General features: G+C 38.7%; 3 protein-coding genes and 1 non-coding gene across 5 annotated transcripts in view; 2 read left to right on the top strand and 2 right to left on the bottom strand.

The window, feature by feature from the left end:
* The first annotated feature begins 1,055 nt into the window (after positions 1 to 1,055).
* On the top strand, positions 1,056 to 3,763 carry LOC148716813 (uncharacterized). Its single transcript, XM_088744895.1, has 2 exons — positions 1,056 to 1,729; positions 1,822 to 3,763. The coding sequence occupies exon 2, from the start codon at positions 1,961 to 1,963 to the stop codon at positions 3,761 to 3,763; it is 1,803 nt and encodes a 600-aa protein (XP_088601021.1). The 5' UTR covers positions 1,056 to 1,729; positions 1,822 to 1,960.
* A 124-nt stretch (positions 3,764 to 3,887) lies between these two features.
* On the top strand, positions 3,888 to 6,836 carry LOC148716812 (uncharacterized). The gene has a single exon (XM_088744634.1). It carries the CDS (start codon positions 3,888 to 3,890, stop codon positions 6,834 to 6,836), a length of 2,949 nt encoding a protein of 982 aa, XP_088600760.1.
* Positions 6,837 to 8,431: 1,595 nt separating this feature from the next.
* On the bottom strand, positions 8,432 to 9,497 carry LOC111345941 (uncharacterized). Its single transcript, XR_015995272.1, has 2 exons — positions 9,042 to 9,497; positions 8,432 to 8,926 (listed from the first exon to the last, which is right to left on the bottom strand). It is a non-coding gene; the product is annotated as an uncharacterized LOC111345941 (transcript).
* Positions 9,498 to 15,170: 5,673 nt separating this feature from the next.
* Positions 15,171 to 19,260, bottom strand: part of LOC148716811 (histidine N-acetyltransferase-like) — a 6,429-nt gene continuing 2,339 nt past the window's right edge. The window contains exons 1-2 of one of the 2 annotated variants that reach the window (XR_015995450.1): positions 16,413 to 19,260; positions 15,171 to 15,533 (exon numbers count right to left, since the gene is read on the bottom strand). The exon at positions 16,413 to 19,260 is cut by the window's right edge and continues 2,339 nt beyond it. Coding sequence is in view for 1 of the 2 variants with exons in the window: in XM_088745321.1 (XP_088601447.1) it covers positions 18,029 to 18,979 (951 nt within the window). In the remaining variant the exon portion in view is untranslated. The other variant, XM_088745321.1, reaches the window with a different exon arrangement.

The raw sequence follows: 19,260 nt of genomic DNA, 5'->3' as shown, positions 1-19,260 counted from the left end.
TGAAGAAAATGTGTTGCTGGGGCCGAGCAGTCTAAAGTAACAGATTTGATAAGTGTTCTAGAGAACGAAAGTGATTTGTATAGCATGGTCGTTATAAGGAATTTTTTAAGTATTTTATTTGATCACTTCAACAAAGAAGTACCTAAATAAAGTCCGGCAGTTGATCCGTAAGTGTTTCGGCGCGACCGAAGTATACTTGCTTGAAATTTGAAATTCCAATATGTAATAAATGTTCAATTTTTGAAGAAAACGAAGATTATTATGCTGGTAAAATCTTCGCCATTTTTCTTGCACATGCTCACATGTAAAAACGGCAAGAAAAATACATTAAAGTAATTTGTACATTTGATTCGGCTCATATGAAGAACGGCGTCTGAATCAAATCTGGTCTACAACCGTTTATCCCGGCTGAGTCAGGCGGGATTAATTGACCGAGCTGATCTAAATTAAGTCAGCGGTTTCGAATTGATTTAGATGCCGTGCTTCAAATGAATTCGATTCGGCTCGGCTGGGCTGAAGAACGGCGTCTGAACGTGGCCTAAAAAGTAGCAATTATGAGAAAAAGTACCGTACCTTTCCTTTGGACTTTAGGACAGTTGCTAAGTTTGAGCTTCTTCTCTACAGCAGCGCCATCCGACATAACCTTCTTTTGACTTCAAACTTGCGCATTAATTAAGTCGCAAATTAAGTCTGTCATCTTGAACATTTATCCAATCGAAGTAAAGGTACGCTGCATAGCATTCTTAAGACTTTGAATCCTCGAAAACGACTTTTCCGGCATGTAAACACAGACGAAGAAGCGAACATTTGTAGCAATTTACTCAAAGATACCCACGCTTCCATACGCCTCGCGCGCCAAAGTTTCATTTTTACAAACCGTCGTTGTATTTCCTGTGGATATAATAGGGACTTTATACACGAAGGCGCGCTATAAAAGGAGAGGTCCCTCAGGTACCTGGTAGATGAACAAAGGGAGCTAATGAGATGTTTACTTCCACCAGCATGGTGGCAATGATGTAACGTGCGAACCACCTACTGTTATGGAGAGCGCCCATATTTTTCTAGAGTGCGTTGCGTTACGTAATTATTAAAAATAGAACGAAGAAGTTTCAAGAACATTTAGTCATGATGACTAAGCGAGAACTTTAAGGAGAACCTTCTAGAACCGTGACTCAGCATATATTTGTTATGATGTAATCATAGTGTAATGTTTCTAAAAATAGCAATATTACAGATCTCTAGAACATTCTAGAACTTTTCTGAAAGATATATAAGGAGTCACGCTAGCTTAAAGAGGAAGGCCTTTTAGTGAGCTAGAACTGCTGTTGCGAAGAGCCCAGAGGAGCGAGAGCCGGACAGAGTTGTTTACTGGAATTAAAAGCCGTGTGGAAGGCTACGTGAGAGAAAGAATTACGGACGTCCACATTTTGTTAAAGATTTTCAAGAGAACTGTGAGTTGTGCGGTAGTACACTGAGATTTAAGTGATATTATTTGTAAAGGGCTCTAAGTTATAAGGATACTGATTGTATTAGTATTTATATCGCTCCGTAGCTAAGTGAAAAAGATAGTTATTGTACTGGTTGTCGATATCGCTTCGTAGTTATTACGTCAGTCAATAAAGTAGTTGAGTTGTACGAGTTATATCTTTCTGGCGGTTTGGAAAATACCGTAACAGAAATTGGGGGCCTGTCCGGGAGCGAATTTTGTGGAAGTGTATTTAGAGCAGAGGTAACTGTCCGGGAGCGAATTTTGTGGAAGTGTATTTAGAGCAGAGGTAACTGTCCGGGAGCGAATTTTGTGGAAGTGTATTTAGAGCAGAGGTAACTGTCCGGGAGCGAATTTTACAGAAGTATTTGGCATATAAGTTATTGTCCAGGAGCGAGTTTTGTAGTGAAGGTTATAGTAGAGTATTTCAAGGATAAGTTATTGTCGACTTAAGTAGTCATAGAGTATATCAAGATGTCAAAGTTTAATCCAGAAGACTTTATGTCGAGTCCCGACAAAGAAGTATTTAATGCGTTAAGGAAAGACGAACTTATTTTATTAGCAAAACACTTAGAGTTAGAGTCTAAGCAAGCAATGAGAAAGGATGAGATACGACAGATTATAGTAAACCACTTAGTGGATACTGAGGTTTTTGAAGGAACAATGTTAGAAACATCGTCAAAAACAATGTTAGAAATAAGAAAGTTGGAGATGCAAGAAAGGAAAGAGGAAAGAGAAATGGAGATGAAGAGAGAAGAAATAGAAAGACAAGAGAAGCTGAAGAGAGACGAAATGGAGATGAAGAGAGAAGAAATAGAAAGACAAGAGAAGCTGAAGAGAGACGAAATGGAGATGAAGAGAGAAGAAATGGAAAGACAAGAAAGACGAGAAGAAATGGAGAGAAAGGAAAGACTGGAGAGAGAGGAAAGACAAGAGAGGCTAGAGAGAGAGAAATTGGCATTTCAGCATGAAATGGAAATAAAAAAGTTAGAGGTACAAATGCAATTAGGATTAGTCTCGGGTAGTGAAAAGCATAGTGAAAATTTTGATGTTACAAAGAACATTAGGTTAGTGCCTCCATTCCAAGAAAAAGATGCTGATAAGTACTTTTTGCACTTCGAGAAAGTAGCTAGTAGTCTTAAGTGGCCTAAAGAGTACTGGGTTATGTTATTACAAAGTGTATTGGTTGGTAAAGCTAGGGAAATATATACACAGTTAAGTGTAGAACAAGCTGCAAGTTACGACGAAGTTAAGGATCTTATTTTAAAGGGTTACGAGTTAGTTCCTGAAGCTTATCGTCAAAAGTTTAGAAACTATGAGAAAGTTAGTAGTCAAACCTACGTAGAATTTGCTAGGAGTAAGGAACAGTTATTTGATCGTTGGTGTCATTCACAGAAAGTAGATAAGAGTCACGATAAGTTAAGACAGTTGGTATTAGTGGAAGAATTTAAGAGGTGCATTCATAGTGATGTCCGAACGTTCATTAACGAGCAAAGAGCAGAAACGTTGGAAGACGCTGCACGGTTAGCAGATGAATTTTCGCTGAGTCACAAAGTGAACTTCATGGAAAAGCCCCGTCAGCCTAACAGTAGATTTCAGCCTCCCTCCGTATCACGATGGGTTGGAAGCCAGCGGAGTAAACAGAATGACGGAGCACCTCCCAAACAGAACCCTGGTAACCATTTTACAAATCGTTCCAGCTCCACCTCGCCAAGACAAAACAGGTTTGTTCCAAATAAGCCCATCAAGCCACCAACCTGCTATTATTGCAGAAAAGAAGGTCATCTGATTTCCAGTTGCCCAGAAAAGTGGAGACCTGCGCAAAAATATGGTGTGGAATCGAAGCCCAACGGATTTGTTGCCAAGCCGTCGCCTTCATTTTCTGAAAGTGAATGTACACCTCCGCGATTTTCTCGAGAGAAGACCCAGACAATCTCTACAAATGACGTCAGTGGTTCGTCTAAATCTGTCATGGATATGTTCCAGCCCTTTATCCACGATGGCTCAGTATCATTATCCCGTGATATGACAGATTCAGTACCGATCAAGATTCTAAGAGACACTGGAGCCTCACAGTCTTTGCTATTAAGTGACACGTTGTTGTTTTCTGAGAAATCGTCCACTGGTGCAAGTGTTTTAATCAGGAATCAGTTCCGAGTATACCCCAGTGCCGCTCCATACAGTTTTTCTGTCGTCAAATCTTGTGTCTGGTCCTGTGAAAGTTGGAATACAATCAACATTGCCGTTCGATGGAGTACATCTTATCCTTGGAAATGACCTTGCAGGAGACAAAGTGGTCATTAATGCTGTCGTTACAGAGAAGCCTAGTTCAGAAAAGTCTCCAGACCCCGTCGAGAAGATAATTCCTGGTCTTTATCCTGCATGTGTAGTAACGCGAGCCATGAGCAAGAAGAGGAAAACCAGCGATGAAGAAATTGCCTTAGCGGACACCTTTATCAGTCGAGTTTTTGAGGATGAGCAGCCAAGTCCCTCCCCTTCTGAACCAACAGAAATCCTACCTGAGAAGAATTTAATAGATCAGTCTGAGAAGATGTCGACCTCTCAGCTCATCGCTGGACAACGTGAAGACCCAGAAATTTCGCCGTTGTTTTCGAGAAGCGTCAGTGAAAACGAAGTATCACAGAACCCCACCTGTTATTTTACAAAGAATGGAGTGCTAATGAGAAAGTGGAGACCGCTCGATGTCCCAGCTGAGGACGAATGGGCTGTTAAGTACCAGGTTGTTGTCCCGAAAACTTACAGGCAAGACATTTTAAGTATGGCACACGAGACTCCCCTGGCTGGCCATTTAGGTGTGAACAAAACTCACAGGAAGATCTTGAATAATTTCTATTGGCCCAACCTGAGAAAAGATGTAGCTGAGTACTGTAGGTCATGTCACGCCTGTCAGATGGTTGGGAAACCAAACCAAACCATTCCAAAAGCGCCACTGCAGCCTCTGCCAGCCGTTCAAGAACCATTCAGCCGTGTAATTGTTGATTGCGTCGGACCGCTACCAAGAACGAAGTCTGGAAATCAGTTCTTGTTAACCATCATGTGTGCGTCCACCAGATTTCCTGAAGCCGTGCCCCTGAGAAACATCAAAGCCAAGACTATCGTCAAAGCTTTAACGAAGTTTTTTACGCTGGTCGGTCTTCCTAGCGCTATCCAGTCTGACCAAGGTTCTAATTTCATGTCTGGTATTTTTCAACAAGTAATGCACGAGCTTGGAATCGCACAGTATAGATCATCCGCGTACCATCCTCAAAGTCAAGGAGCTCTTGAAAGATGGCACCAGACTTTAAAGAACATGATGAGAGTCTACTGTTTCCAAACAGAGAAAGATTGGGACGAGGGAATCCACCTATTGCTGTTTGCGGCACGCGAGTCCGTCCAGGAGTCCCTAGGATTTAGTCCGTTTGAGCTCGTATTTGGGCACACTGTGAGAGGGCCTCTTAAAATGCTTAAGGAGAAATTATTGTCAAGCAGTAGTGAGTCTATTAATCTTTTACAATATGTTTCAGACTTTCGTACTAAGTTATTTAGAGCTTGTGAACTAGCTAGAGACAATCTTAGTTCTTCTCAGAAGTTAATGAAGAAGAAGTATGATGTAGACGCTGTAGAACGTAGTTTTGAGCCAGGTCAAAAGGTTCTTGCATTGTTGCCAGTGCCCGGTAACACATTGTATTCTAGATTTTTTGGTCCTTATGTTATTGAGAAGAAGTTAAATAACCTTAATTACATAGTAGTTACTCCAAATAGGCGTAAGCAGACGCAATTATGTCATATTAACATGTTAAAGCCTTACGTAGAGAGAGATAATAATGTAGTTAAAGAGCCCCTAAACGTTAATGTAGTTATTTCTGAGCCCGAAGACTTAAGTAGTGAGTTTAGTAGTAGTCATCTCAGTCCTACTGACGCATCAAAACTCACCAACTCCGATGTGCTAAAGAATTTGGACTCCAAGCTGTCACACCTTGAAGAGAGTCAACGTCAAGACCTACAGAAGCTACTTGAAAAGTATAGTGACCTGTTCCCTGATGTACCATCTAAGACAAATCAGATTTACCATGACGTGGATGTCGGTGATGCTGCTCCTGTTAAACAACACCCATACAGGCTGAATCCGAGAAAACAACAGTATCTCAAAGAAGAGGTAAAATATTTGTTGGAGAACGATTTTATTGAACCAAGCAGCAGTAGTTGGAGTTCTCCATGTATACTCGTGCCTAAACCGGATGGGAGCTATCGGATGTGTACCGATTACAGGAAAGTTAATAGTGTGACTAAGACAGACACCTTTCCAATCCCAAGAATGGATGATTGTATCGATAAGCTGGGAAAGGCAAAGTATGTAACGAAATTTGACCTTCTCAAAGGATTCTGGCAAGTACCGTTAACAGATCGCGCTAAGGAGATATCAGCATTTGTAACTCCAGAAGGACTCTACCAATACAAGGTCATGCCCTTTGGTATGAAAAATTCTCCTGCTACCTTCCAACGTCTCATTAACAAAGTCATCGCCAACCTTGAGGATTGTGAAGCCTATATTGATGATGTAATCATCTATAGTGAAACTTGGGAGAAACATCTAGAAACTATCCGTGAGTTCTTCAGGAAGTTGAGCGAGGCCAAATTAACAATCAATCTCTCCAAAACCGAGTTTGGCCAAGCACAAGTGACGTATTTGGGACATGTTGTCGGACGAGGACAAGTACAGCCAGTTAACGCCAAGGTCGAAGCCATAATCAAGTTTCCACGACCAGAAAACAAAAAGCAACTGATGCGTTTCCTTGGTATGGCTGGTTATTATCGAAGGTTTTGCTCTAACTTTGCAACCGTCACAGAGCCATTGACAAAACTGCTCAGCAAGAAGGAGAAATTTAATTGGAGTGACCAGTGTGAAAAGGCTTTTGAGGAGCTGAAAGCCATGTTGCAGAGTGCCCCTGTTTTAACAGCGCCTGATTTCTCTTCACCGTTCAAGCTGGCTGTTGATGCAAGCGATGTTGCCGCTGGTGCTGTGTTGTTACAAGAGGATGACGAAGGTGTAGAACACCCGGTTTGTTATTTTTCAAAGAAGTTTAACAAAGGTCAAAGGAACTATTCCACCATCGAAAAGGAATGTTTAGCACTGCTGTTAGCTCTTCAACATTTTGAAGTTTATGTTAGTTCCTCAAGTTTGCCCGTTGTTGTGTATAGCGATCACAATCCCCTCGTATTTCTTCACAAATTAAAGAGCAAGAATCAGCGATTGTTGAGGTGGAGTTTAATGCTGCAGGAGTATGTCTTGGACATCCGACATATAAAAGGAAAGGATAATGTTATTGCAGATTGCCTCTCGAGACTTTGAGCTTTGCAAGAAAGTTTTGCAAACTTTCTTTTCTCGAAGGGGGAGGGTGTTATGGAGAGCGCCCATATTTTTCTAGAGTGCGTTGCTTTACGTAATTATTAAAAATAGAACGAAGAAGTTTCAAGAACATTTAGTCATGATGACTAAGCGAGAACTTTAAGGAGAACCTTCTAGAACCGTGACTCAGCATATATTTGTTATGATGTAATCATAGTGTAATGTTTCTAAAAATAGCAATATTACAGATCTCTAGAACATTCTAGAACTTTTCTGAAAGATATATAAGGAGTCACGCTAGCTTAAAGAGGAAGGCCTTTTAGTGAGCTAGAACTGCTGTTGCGAAGAGCCCAGAGGAGCGAGAGCCGGACAGAGTTGTTTACTGGAATTAAAAGCCGTGTGGAAGGCTACGTGAGAGAAAGAATTACGGACGTCCACATTTTGTTAAAGATTTTCAAGAGAACTGTGAGTTGTGCGGTAGTACACTGAGATTTAAGTGATATTATTTGTAAAGGGCTCTAAGTTATAAGGATACTGATTGTATTAGTATTTATATCGCTCCGTAGCTAAGTGAAAAAGATAGTTATTGTACTGGTTGTCGATATCGCTTCGTAGTTATTACGTCAGTCAATAAAGTAGTTGAGTTGTACGAGTTATATCTTTCTGGCGGTTTGGAAAATACCGTAACACTACTTCGATTTAAAATTTACCGCCACAAATAAAGACAGTTTCCATTGGAGAATGGAAATACAAATCTCAAAAATTATTTCATTGTGATAAAAACATAAAACAATTTTGAGGAATGCGCCCGCTGTTCACTGCTTTGGATTAGCTATAGCTCAAGCTGACTCATAGAATTCTACATCACACGACGGTTGATTGACGACTGATCGAGAGGTACCTATGGCACCTCTCCTTTTATAACGCGCCTTCATGTTTATAAGCAGTCAGGTCGGCAACTCCATGGAAGAAGTCGATTAAAAAACGAGTTTCTACTTTTAGTTAGAATTTCGAAAATAGCTGCATGTCTTTATTGTTTCATAGGGCGCAGACCTCAAACTCAACTTAACGCATAAAAGTAGCGTTGAGTTCCAATTGTAAATTAAAATAATTTTCCGCAGCGGTTTCGCCTCACAGACGACGCAAATTTTGGTGATTTCATGTTGTTGTTTTGCACTGAAAGGACGGCTAAGAAATGTACAAAGTTTTAAAACGCACGTGCTGGGCTATTGTTCTGTCAATTAGATCTATTGTTTTTCCACGTTCTCGTTGCCGTAGCCGTCGCGGTTTGCTTAAAGTCTCTAATAATGACTTCGAAACAACAGGATATTTAAAAACACTTCGAACTAATGGTTGATAGTTAATATTCAACTTACTCTGCACCTGGCACTAAGCGATAGGGATGGCTGTTTTCTATGTTGAATGAAAATGTTGACTGGTTGTATTGCCGATCTAACGCTGTAACACAGCTGTTTTCTAAAATTAACATTCGACTTGTATTTCACACTAATTTTTTTCTTAAAAGTTCGTATATTACACTGTCATTCAACTCGACGTTTTTCCTGCGAATTGTAAACATTCAATCTTTCCCTTAAGACTAAGTTAAATGTACTTTTTATTGTTGTTCGATAGGCCTCGAGTAAATCAATTTCCTAGAATTAACAACTATTTAGATTTCAAGTCCAAAAAAGTAAACCTCGCAATGACTCGTCTGTGTCAAGAAAAACGACAGAAAGATTGTTGCGTGACTATGTTATGTTATTCAAATGACAACAGGAAGTTTTTAAAACATTGCTAGTCTGGTTCGCAGAAGTCTTTTATCAGGCTCTGAAATCAGGCGCATTGGTAAATTACATGTCAGCTTAAAGATGTGTAAACGTATTCAGCGTTGTCTGGCTTTTTTCCTTCTCTTGCCCTGCTCCTGTTATCCTTTTCCGGCCGATCATGGCCCATGGAGTGTAAAATTTGTCTGGCTAATTAGCTGAGTGCCAGACAATTTTTTGTCCGGCTCTAAGGACGGTAATCGGGCCGAAATCAGCCGCTATTCAGTTTCTGTCAGGCTCCAAATTTGCGTCTAGGACTAGATGATTCGCCTGTAGGATTATAGGCAAGATAGTAAAAACAGCAACCTGCCGATTACGACAATTCAAGCTCCCAAAACTTCATCTCCGATCAATTATGTTAGACTTATAACAAACACTGAATCACCTTTTCTCTCAAATCTTGGAAGTCGTCCATGTAAATAGCTTGAAGAGCTTGCAGCTCTTCTTCCTGTCGTTCGATGCAACTTTTCTCCATTTCAAAGACATGAAAATACCAGAGAGTAGAGATTCTTTTGGTTCAACCTTCTCAAATGCTCGATATTATCATAGTTTATGGTGGTGTATTTCCTTGAGACGAAAGATCGTGGAGTAGAACAAACACAGCTTTGTACTGTAAGGTATTCGACTTCAACTCTTAGTCTCCTTCATATGTCCTGAATGACACATCTTACTTTCTTTTTTCTGATTCCAGAATTTACCTCCGATTTAAGCGTTTGCCTCCGATTTAAGCGTTTACGGGGAAATAATGGTGAACGCTTTCAGTACCTATTTGAACGATGGTAAAATGGAAACTGAAAGTGAATAGCCACATAAGGTGTTAACCTTTGATTGTTTGATTTACGAGTTTCATTTTGACCAATGAAAACCCGTTTAACATTTCCAATCACATGACAGGAACGTGTCTTACCAAAGAAAGAAAATATAGGTCCACACTTCGTACTTGTGTCTATTGAAAATGAGTAAGTGTTGAGAAAACCATTTCTGCTGCGGCAACGATTTGGTGAAACTGGGTCGCACAACTGAGTTAATGTACCTATACATGATGTAGGACTAGCTTGCATACAATGAGCGTGCTCAATTCAATTTGCCCCGCTGCAAACGTTACTCCCTTGAAGTGGACCACGTTTAAAAATAGGCCTACTCTGGGGCCTTAAGTCGCCGTAACTTTGGGCGACTTTGTGTGATTTAAGGTGACTTAAGGCGACTTAAGCGAAATTTGCAGAGAAAAAATTGCGACTTTAGGCGATTTAAGGCAACTTGAGGCGACTTAAGGTAACTTAAGGCAACTTAAAGTGATTTTACTTGACTGAAGGGATAAAATCAAAGTTAGCAACAGTCTCTCCATATACCTTAAAAGTATTTACAGAATCCCTTGCAATAAACACCATAGTCAACTTGGTTACTTTTGTATGCTCATAAGTCACCATAGTCTAAAATATCCAGATTTCAAAGCAATTTAGCTAATAATAATTAGACAGAATTACCACAACAGTTATTGTTAAGTTCACAGTCAAAGCTGATGAATAAATAGCGAGAAATCCAATTTAGCTTAAAATTGAGCCCAACAATAAAACAGCCCATAGAACTCACAATAACACAATTTCCTGGTTTATTTCGCTTCAATCTAATTCACGAAACTCTCACTAAACTCAATGGAAAAAATTTCCATAAACTCGCACTCTCCCAACCTTCTTGTTCTTTTTTCTACACGCACGTGCTCACCACCTTATTTGGTAGCCCTAGCCCAAATTTGGCAGTACTGCTCAACGTCACAAAACTGTGAGGGGTAGGCTTGGTAAAACTCTCGTACAAAATGTTTAGATTTTAAATTATACAGTCAAAGGATTTAATTTCTATACAGTCAAAGCTAATGAATAAATAGCCAGGAAAACATCATGGGTTATCATGCCCAACATAAAACAAACCTATCAAAAATATACACAAAGACACACATTTTTAAATTAAGAAAAGAGACATGATTTGCACAAAACTTTCAAAAAATTTTCGACATAATTATTTAAAAATAACTTGATTATTTAATTATTTCACAAAGCCTCACAAATTAAATTATAAAAAATTGTTATCTTGGTAAACTTGTCGCCCATATTTTTGCCACTTGCACTGTCAATTTTGGAATGAAAGTTTGTCAAGTCGCAAGCCTTTCCAACAGAATCCAAAATTGCTTGGTCCTTTTCAGGGACCCAACCAATTTGTTGTTCTCCTGCCTCAGTTAGACAAAAGACTCCAATACCATACCGAGAACCATATGCTAAGATCTTTCTCCACTGTTGATCGATGAACAGGACCTTCCAAGCATTCAAGTTTTATTTTTAGCCTGGTGGCAGTATTACAGGTTTAAAAGCATTCATTGTTACCTCACAACTGTCCAGAAACTAACGAGTCACGAAATTCTCCAAGCTGATGTTAAACTGGCTCTAAAGTCTCTGCCATTTTAATTCTCCCAGCAAACTTTGCGCCGCTAACTAGTTTCCATGCTTCGAAGTTAGGGGCGGGACAGCACTATAGGGTTTCTCTCGCCAAGTACGCCCGTTTCATTGAAGCGGTCGCCCAGTTAAACTTTCAGAGTGGATTTTTTTAAAGCTTTTTGATGAATTTTTTTGCACGGATAAATTAATTATTTCTCTGTACACTTTTCAGCAGGTTCGCGTACGCGTTGTTCTCACATGCACTTTGGTCACGGGACAAACTTAAGTCACGTGATCAGATATTTCTGGCGGCCATGTTCAGGTACCGTAAAAGACTTTTCTTTGCTTAGAAGTGGTTCATGTATTTTTATCATCAAAACTGACGAAGATGAAATGTGCAAAAAGACTATCTAAGTCTCAAGATAGATAAATATTTACACCTTCAGTAGGTTCGTCGAGCTACAAAGTTGAAATGTTTTCAGTTTGTCGAATACCATGTTGGAAGTAGCTAGTACAGATTAATGGGTTTATGCTGGAGAAATGGCCCACTTTTGTCATTTTTTTACTCCAGCTAAGTTAAGTGGATAAAATTTAGCTTCAGTTAAGTTTAGTTGACCTTTGATAATGTTATTTATACTGCTCAAGGTATAAGTGAGTGGCAAGAATTGAGCCTTTCTCCAGAACACCTTTCTATCGTTTTATCTTGATGATCTGGTACTGTAGGTTTTATGTGATTCAATATTAATTATATCCTGATGATACTACGCAGTGTCAACTCTTTTATCAACTTTTTCATAATGAAATACAAGACAGAAATCCTGTTGAAACCTATAGCTGTTTTAGTAAGAAAATGGAAGAGTATACATTGTCATATTCCTACATCAGTATTGTTTACAGGTAGGAATTACCCATGACAGCATAGGGGCTAGACAGGTGGATGACTATTTTCACATGTAGTTTCTATGTATAAGCAAGCCATTGCCCACCTCACAATAACAATAATTAAACTCATAGTCCATTGCAGGGTTACCTCCCCTCTGCCAACCAGTACCCATATTTACACCTGGAAAAGGTGAGGCACTCTAAGCTTACAGTATCTTGCCTGAGAACAAAATGCAATGCTCCAACACCAGACACCAAAACTGGACTAATGTGGAGTCCAGTGCACTAACCATTCAGCCACCATGCCTCCTCCTCTGATCCTTATGATTAAAGAGGGTGAATGGTGTCAATTGGGATTAGGGTGGAACCCTTATAACATTGTGCAACCAACAGCGACTTAAGGCAACCTAAGGCAACTTAAGGCAACTTAAGGCGACTTTAGGCGATTTAAGGCGACTTTAGGAGACTTTAGGCGACTTAAGGCGACTTTAGGCGACTTAAGGCAACTTAAGGCAACTTAAGGTCCCAGAGTAAGCCTAAAAGGTTGACAAAACCTTAAAAAATGAATGCCTTTTATTTAAATCGAAACCTTACTGAGATACCTTTAATTGAAGATACGATGGCCTAATGGCTGCTAGCGCTGTTATGGAATTTAGATTGAAGGATCCAGTTTAAAACCTCGGTCTGGGTCATTGTTTTCTGTTCTTGATCAAGACACTCTTACCGTGGCTAGCTTTCTCTCCACCCAGGGTTTAAAAAAAAAAGGTAGCATCGAATTTCCAAGACAAACCTAGATATTAAACTGGCTCTAAAGTCTCTGCCATTTTAATTCTCCCAGCAAACTTTGCGCCGCTAACTAGTTTCCATGCTTCGAAGTTATTTATAGAATGAGGATGTTAAAAGAAAGCAAGCAAGCAAACATTGATGTACTTAGGCGTTATGAAATATTTATTTTTGACCATTAGATTAATCATCATGGAAACTCTTGAAAGAATTAACAGGCACGTTTATTTCTTGTGGCGCAAAAGCAAGATCAGAACTGTAGCATTTATCCACTGCCTAATTTTAAAGGAGGTTTTAGTAGTGTTTTTGTCATGATTTACCTGCCTTATTTCAGACTTTTATTTATTCATTCAACTCTATTGAATGCGTTCTCAGTTTTAAAAGGTATCATTATCAATTTCACACCTTATCGAATAAAAATAATCGAAACAAAAGAAATATCTATGTGCTCAGGCGTCTCCAAAGTTACGAACTCCGAGTTTAGTGATATTAAATCATCTATTTCTGACCATTATCATATATAAACTCCGCTTTCAAAAATCGCACGGGCGCGAACACTTTCTTGTTGGACAGAAGACTTTTACAAGGAATAAGTGCCATTTAGAACTGAAATACTTAAGTAAATTAAAGCAAAACAAATAATGATGTCTTTTAGCGTCACCAAAAAAAGGTCTGCACTGAATCTCTATTCAGACTTGCACATAATTATTTCTTTATTTTCGTCTATTATCAGCTTCATACTTTTCTTATAAGGTAGTGATCTCGTGGAATCCCTGCGGTGATGACTGATAGAATCTAAAGTTATGTGCCAAGCTATAAGATGGTTACTTATCTGATCAAGGAGACTTGAAGTCTATTGTGTGCCTGAGTGGTTGTCAGTGAGTCTGCTTTTGAGTGGTTTAACACGGCGTCCTTTTACAGCACCAGTCAACTGCGCATGTGCACTAATGAACTCGTGTATTTAACTATTCAACTGCCTCTTTAACCTATATAAAACTTAAGTGCCTCTTTACATAAAATATTCAAGAAAGAATATTCTGAAACCTTAACTTTGTGGGATTTTGGTAGGTTCAGCTAGGATTCAGCTAAAACCCAATCTTAAGTGGATCAGATCACTTTATAGTCAAAATAGCAGGTCTGAAAAAATAACAAGTCTGCATACATCAAGTAATAAAGTACACTGAGCAATAGAAACAGGACAGGGACTTCAGAGCAAATGTTGAGGCTGTTTTAAATAAGTCATAACTCATCAGTTTCAATCTTGGCGTCCGTATATCATGTCAAATATGTTACTTTAAAATCTCAAAAAGGCCTGGACCCAATCGGAACCGAACCTGATTTAATCTACCGACGCTGTTCTAAAAAGCAGCGTCACAAAGTTACTCGCGTGAGATTACAATAAGTGAAATTATGTTTCTTACTTTTTTCTGTTATTTTTCGATTAAGTGATTTTCCCTCTGGCAGATAATTATTTGTCACATCAATAATTCAGGACGTGTGCAGCATATTTTCAAGTTCTATTGCTCGAGTATCAATCATTATTTTTTTTTCTCGCGGGAGAAGGAAGATTAATCCAACAAATTCAATTAATCTTCCATGTAAAATAATGGTTTTATTGAAGCTCAAAGTTTCTTTGTGTTCTTGAGCGTTCTGTTTTGCCTGTTTTCTGTTATTATTTTAATGCTTCCTTTTGTGGTTTGATCCGTGTGAAAATTACTTCCATAATTTTTTCCTGTAAATAAACTGGAATCTCTTATGGGAATAGAGGAAGATAGAAGGGAGTCATAAGAAGTCTTTTATAGTTTGTCAAGCTAACTTGTGAGCGTTCATTTATCAACTTGATGAATCTGCCTTCGATTGTGAAAAGGAAAAGTGATCGCCGGTACGTGAAGTTGCTTTTTCACCTTCATTGAGTTAATTTGTGTCAATTGCTGCTTTGATGATCAATAACATCAACAGTAAGATTGAAACTGAAGGGATGAAGAGTTTTGCTACATCTCTTCGATCGGATCCAAGTTCAGGATTTCTTGGAAATTTGATGTTACCCTTTTCAAACCTTGGATGGAGAGACAGCCACTTTGAGAATGACTCTATCAAGAACAGAATAAAAAAAGACTCTTACAAAGGTTTAAACTGAAGTTTTTAGTTTAAATTCTTGAACGACAGCCAGTAGGCCATTGTATCGTCAATTAAAGGTATCGCAGTAAGGTTTCTATTTGAAGTAAAGTATACTTTTTTGAAGGTTTTGCTAACTGTTCTCACGTGGTCCGATTTCAAGGGTAACGTTTACAACGGGGAAAATTGAACACTTATTGTACATAATTGAGCAAGTCGTAGGCGTACTTAAAGTTAGCAAGCTTTAACAACATTGCTGGGAGAACAACAAATTCTGCGATAACAATGACAACAACGAAAACAACAAATGGAGTTTAAGATAAGCTTTAATGCTCCAGTCACTAGGAACATTTCTCTTTGTCAAAGCAAAGAATCTTACTAGGTTTATAAATTGTTCACTATGTAGGTTTTCGTATATTCATAATAATTTAAAAATTGGTTTAAGTCTTCATTACGTTGTTAGCAATGGCTCACGCCGCCAAACAATCGAGCCTAGTATGTGTGCTTTCGAACATTTTATACTGCCATTGATAATAATAGGGTTTTATTACTCTTCTGATGGTGAATAATAAGGTCAGTACACATGTAATTTATATCTTTGCTTTTTCTTGCATCCATGTCTCGCTGCATAGGTCTTAGTCCATTGCTTCCCTTTGGACACGGAGGCTGTGCTACATTTCATTTTGATTGTTTTATGTCAAATGAATATAAAACCATTAGAGCAGGCAATACATTGAAACGCATCTCGCTTTATAAATCCCTTTTTGGTCCTAGTGGTAATAACAAGGCAAAAAAGTGAGACATATTTGGCAACCTTATGAATTTTTAATATTTGAGGGATCTTGTCAAAACTATTTAGAACAAGTCTCTGTAAGAATAAAAACATCTTGGGAAATAAAAATCTTCAACACCTCTTCAACTCTTGGCACTTAGGGGGGATGCACAAAAGTAACCTTTTTGAAGGTTGCAAGCACTCTTGTTACCATGGCAACAACGGCTGCTTGTTCAAGGCCTAAGGAGTCATTTCATACAAAAACATTGTATTGTAGAAACGATACAAAACATTTTAAACATTGTAATACATTGTAAACGTTGTATTTAGCTTGAGATAGACAAAAAGCATTTTACACTGTCTTTCCAATGTTTTTGTACGAAAATGAGGCCCCAGGCGTCGAACCTTTAGTCTTTGTTACCATGGCAACAAGAGTGCTGCAACCTTTAAAAAGGGCGTTTTTGTGTATACCCCCTGAGTGTCTAGCTGCATGCAAAATTTGAAGGGGGCTTGAAAATTTTCATTCTATCACATGACCGGCGGAGGAGAGTAGACAATTCGAAGCTGCAGTTATGATTGAAGGTTGTGGCTGAGTTTAAGACCGAATTTCTGATGAGTTTGTAGTTCGACCAGAAAGAAAACACAGCAGAAATTAAACTAAGAAAACTACCCGGGGAAATGCAACACTGACCTACTTAACAATGAAGCGATTAAAGAGAGAACTTAAGGCGAAATAAAAATTAATAACATCGTAAATATAAAACAAAGAAATACTTACTTTGGTCTAGCTCCTAACGATAGCTGATAATCTGTTGATAGCAGATAGGAAGTTGATATCCATAGCAGCAATCAAACTAATAGCGATGAAAATAGAATATCTAGTCTATGTGCCCAAATGAAACTTACTGAAAAAAAAAAAAAAAAAACAACTAATGCTAACGTTTCCAGAGTTTTCTCTGTAGTGTCTGGCTATGTTAGAGAGATAAGTGAGTACCTGATGAACTGATAATCCACTTAGCGTCCTGTATGTTAGATGTTCATGAGACGGTATAATCAGCATATATTGATTGTCTTGACCCTGCACTAGCCTGTTGTTCAGTGAATAAAGCCTCAAAGTTAACCAAGAAAACCGAGGAAAACTTAAGCTTATCTACTAAATGTCTACTGATGAAGTTCACAGATTTTGCTTTGTTCAGAATTATAAAGTCAAGAGGGATATTTCCTTTTTATATTTCGCCAATGCAAGGGATAGAAACTGAAAAAATAAATTTCCATTTCCTTCTGAACTAAAATTCTAAAGTGATGAAGACTACACAACACTTTGCCCCCAACCTGTTCTATAAATCTCAATTCCAAATGGATCAGATTACCTTCTAGTCAAAATAATAGGTCTGAAAAGACGAAGTCTGCATACATTAAAATATGAAGAACACTGGTCAATAAAAACAGGACAGTAATGTTAATGTAAACATTTTCAGGTGTCTCAGTGAGTGACGGCTGAATTAACCGAATCATCATTCGTCGGCTTTTTTTCCTTAACTATAGCGCTTTGAGTCAAATATACTATTGTAACAGCAAAAAGTTGTATCGTGTCAGTAATTTTTTTGGTTGCAAAATCAGCGAACCGAACTGGCTTTAATCTACCGACGCTGTTCTGAGAAATGGCGCCTCAAAGTTACTCACGTCAGGCTACAATAAAAATATCTTAGTAGACGTTTAATTGTGTAGTATTGCTGAGTACTTTTACAAGTTGTGCCATATTTTGACGAACCCGTAGGGCGAGTCAAAATAGAAAAAAAAAAAAAAAACAGAAAAAACACCCAGCGATACTACATAACAAAACATCTAATACGAAATTTATTATCCAACACGCCAAATAGTTATTTCAGTGCGAGCGACTTTCGCGGATATTTCTGGAGTACAAATATTGTGTGATACAAATATGGTGTGATATCTCTACTCGTTTCGTGAGTTATTTGTACTCTACGAAGCATAGTTGGATAATGATTTTGCTCAGTGTTATTTGTCGACGTGAGCTTTAACGGACGAAAGCTATTGATCAGACTCCTGCTGCGTCCGTTTGTGCGAGTTTCTCAAGTTAGTCACGGTTAACCCCAACAGTCTGACAAACACCAGGATCAATCAACTTCGGTGATGTCCTGGCTTCTTGTCGCACTGCTGTTCTTCCATTGTCAACCTCCGAAGACTGAACAAGTCCAGTACGATGTTCACTTGTTATAATTAGTCGCTATTCTTGGGAGTGAATTTTCACAGAGGAAGAGAGTTGACCATGCTTCGTCAAATGCCACTTGAGGCAAACATTCATGCTAGACCAAATACAATACATGTCAATCAAAGCGTTCAATTGCTGTAAAGCTTTCTAATAAAAAGATGCTACTTCTTTACCGCTTGCGCTTCTTGAGATTGAATCTCATTTTCACAGAGGAAGAAAGTTGAATATGCTTCGTCAAATTCCACTTGGGGCAAACATTCCCTGAGAAGTCTTCTCCCTTGTTTTGAGAAACTTTTGTCTTGAATAAAACAAATAAAAAAATCACCATCAGCAACCTCGAACGCATGCTGTAGTTCATGCCTAATGTGAGCTTCGTACAGGCTTGGGTCACTCGTATAAATCGTGACAGTCCAAACAGTACATCCTACTCTTGGTAACAGAGCACCAAAACTGACCGATCTGGGAATAGTATCTTCGCCACAATTATCTACAGCAAAATAGAAATCGTGACTAAGTTCTTGTTGGAAATGATCGATGTTTGATCGTAAGGGCTCCATGGGAATCCAATCAAGTATAATGGAGTTGTAAGGAAATAATTTCCGTACAACATGGCTTGAGAAGATTACGTCACAGAGATACTCTCTCTTACAGGGATTTATCTGGTCTGAGATGTTAAGTTTGAGAGACTCGAGCGCAAAAAGACTCTTATTTACAGCTGAAGTCCTTATAATTCCCATCTCTGTAATTTCTCTTGCAGGGAAATGACACACTGTTGATGCGAACATCTCTCGCTGTACAGCAGGGTAATGTCTTCGTACGAACTCGTTCATTGCTTTTGATAGCCGTTTGTAAACACCCTGACCACGAAATTCCGGTGATATCCTTGCGGCTTGTCGTACCGCTGTTCTTCCATCGTCGACAATCGAACACTGAACCAGACCAATGAGCTTTCCACCTGTGTGAGCTAACATCACTGTAACGTTGACCATTTGCATCCATTTATGAATTCTGAAGGGAAGATAGTCTTGACCATCATAGACACCCTCTGATAGTTTTAGGATCTCGTCAAAATCGCTGGTTTGAGCTAGGCGGAATGTCAGCTCAGTATTCATGGCTGTATTTCAGAACTGATTGTCATTTATAAATAGTCACTCTTCTGAATGATCGCATCACTTCACTTGAAACGACGACGTTATTGTTTTTGAAAGTACTACCGCAATGATCCCATTTTGTGATAAGACTTGAATTATCTTGCTGAATTTTTTTTGTGACACTTAAGGTATTGTTTAAAATGTGAAAGTTCCTCAATGGAATCGATGTTATCAATGTTCAGTCCATATATTGATAGTTTTCGCCATCAGCTTCTAGCAATGAAACGTCATTGAAAGCACAT

Source organism: Stylophora pistillata, chromosome 14 (assembly GCF_964205215.1).
Source record: "Stylophora pistillata chromosome 14, jaStyPist1.2, whole genome shotgun sequence".
In the NCBI taxonomy this organism is placed as follows: domain Eukaryota; kingdom Metazoa; phylum Cnidaria; class Anthozoa; order Scleractinia; family Pocilloporidae; genus Stylophora; species Stylophora pistillata.
This window is presented reverse-complemented; position numbering and strand designations above follow the sequence as displayed.

Excerpts from the sequence above, each read along its gene's own strand:
- LOC148716813 (XM_088744895.1), top strand. The coding sequence starts at position 1,961 with ATGTCAAAGTTTAATCCAGAAGACTTTATGTCGAGTCCCGACAAAGAA.
- LOC148716812 (XM_088744634.1), top strand. The coding sequence starts at position 3,888 with ATGAGCAAGAAGAGGAAAACCAGCGATGAAGAAATTGCCTTAGCGGAC.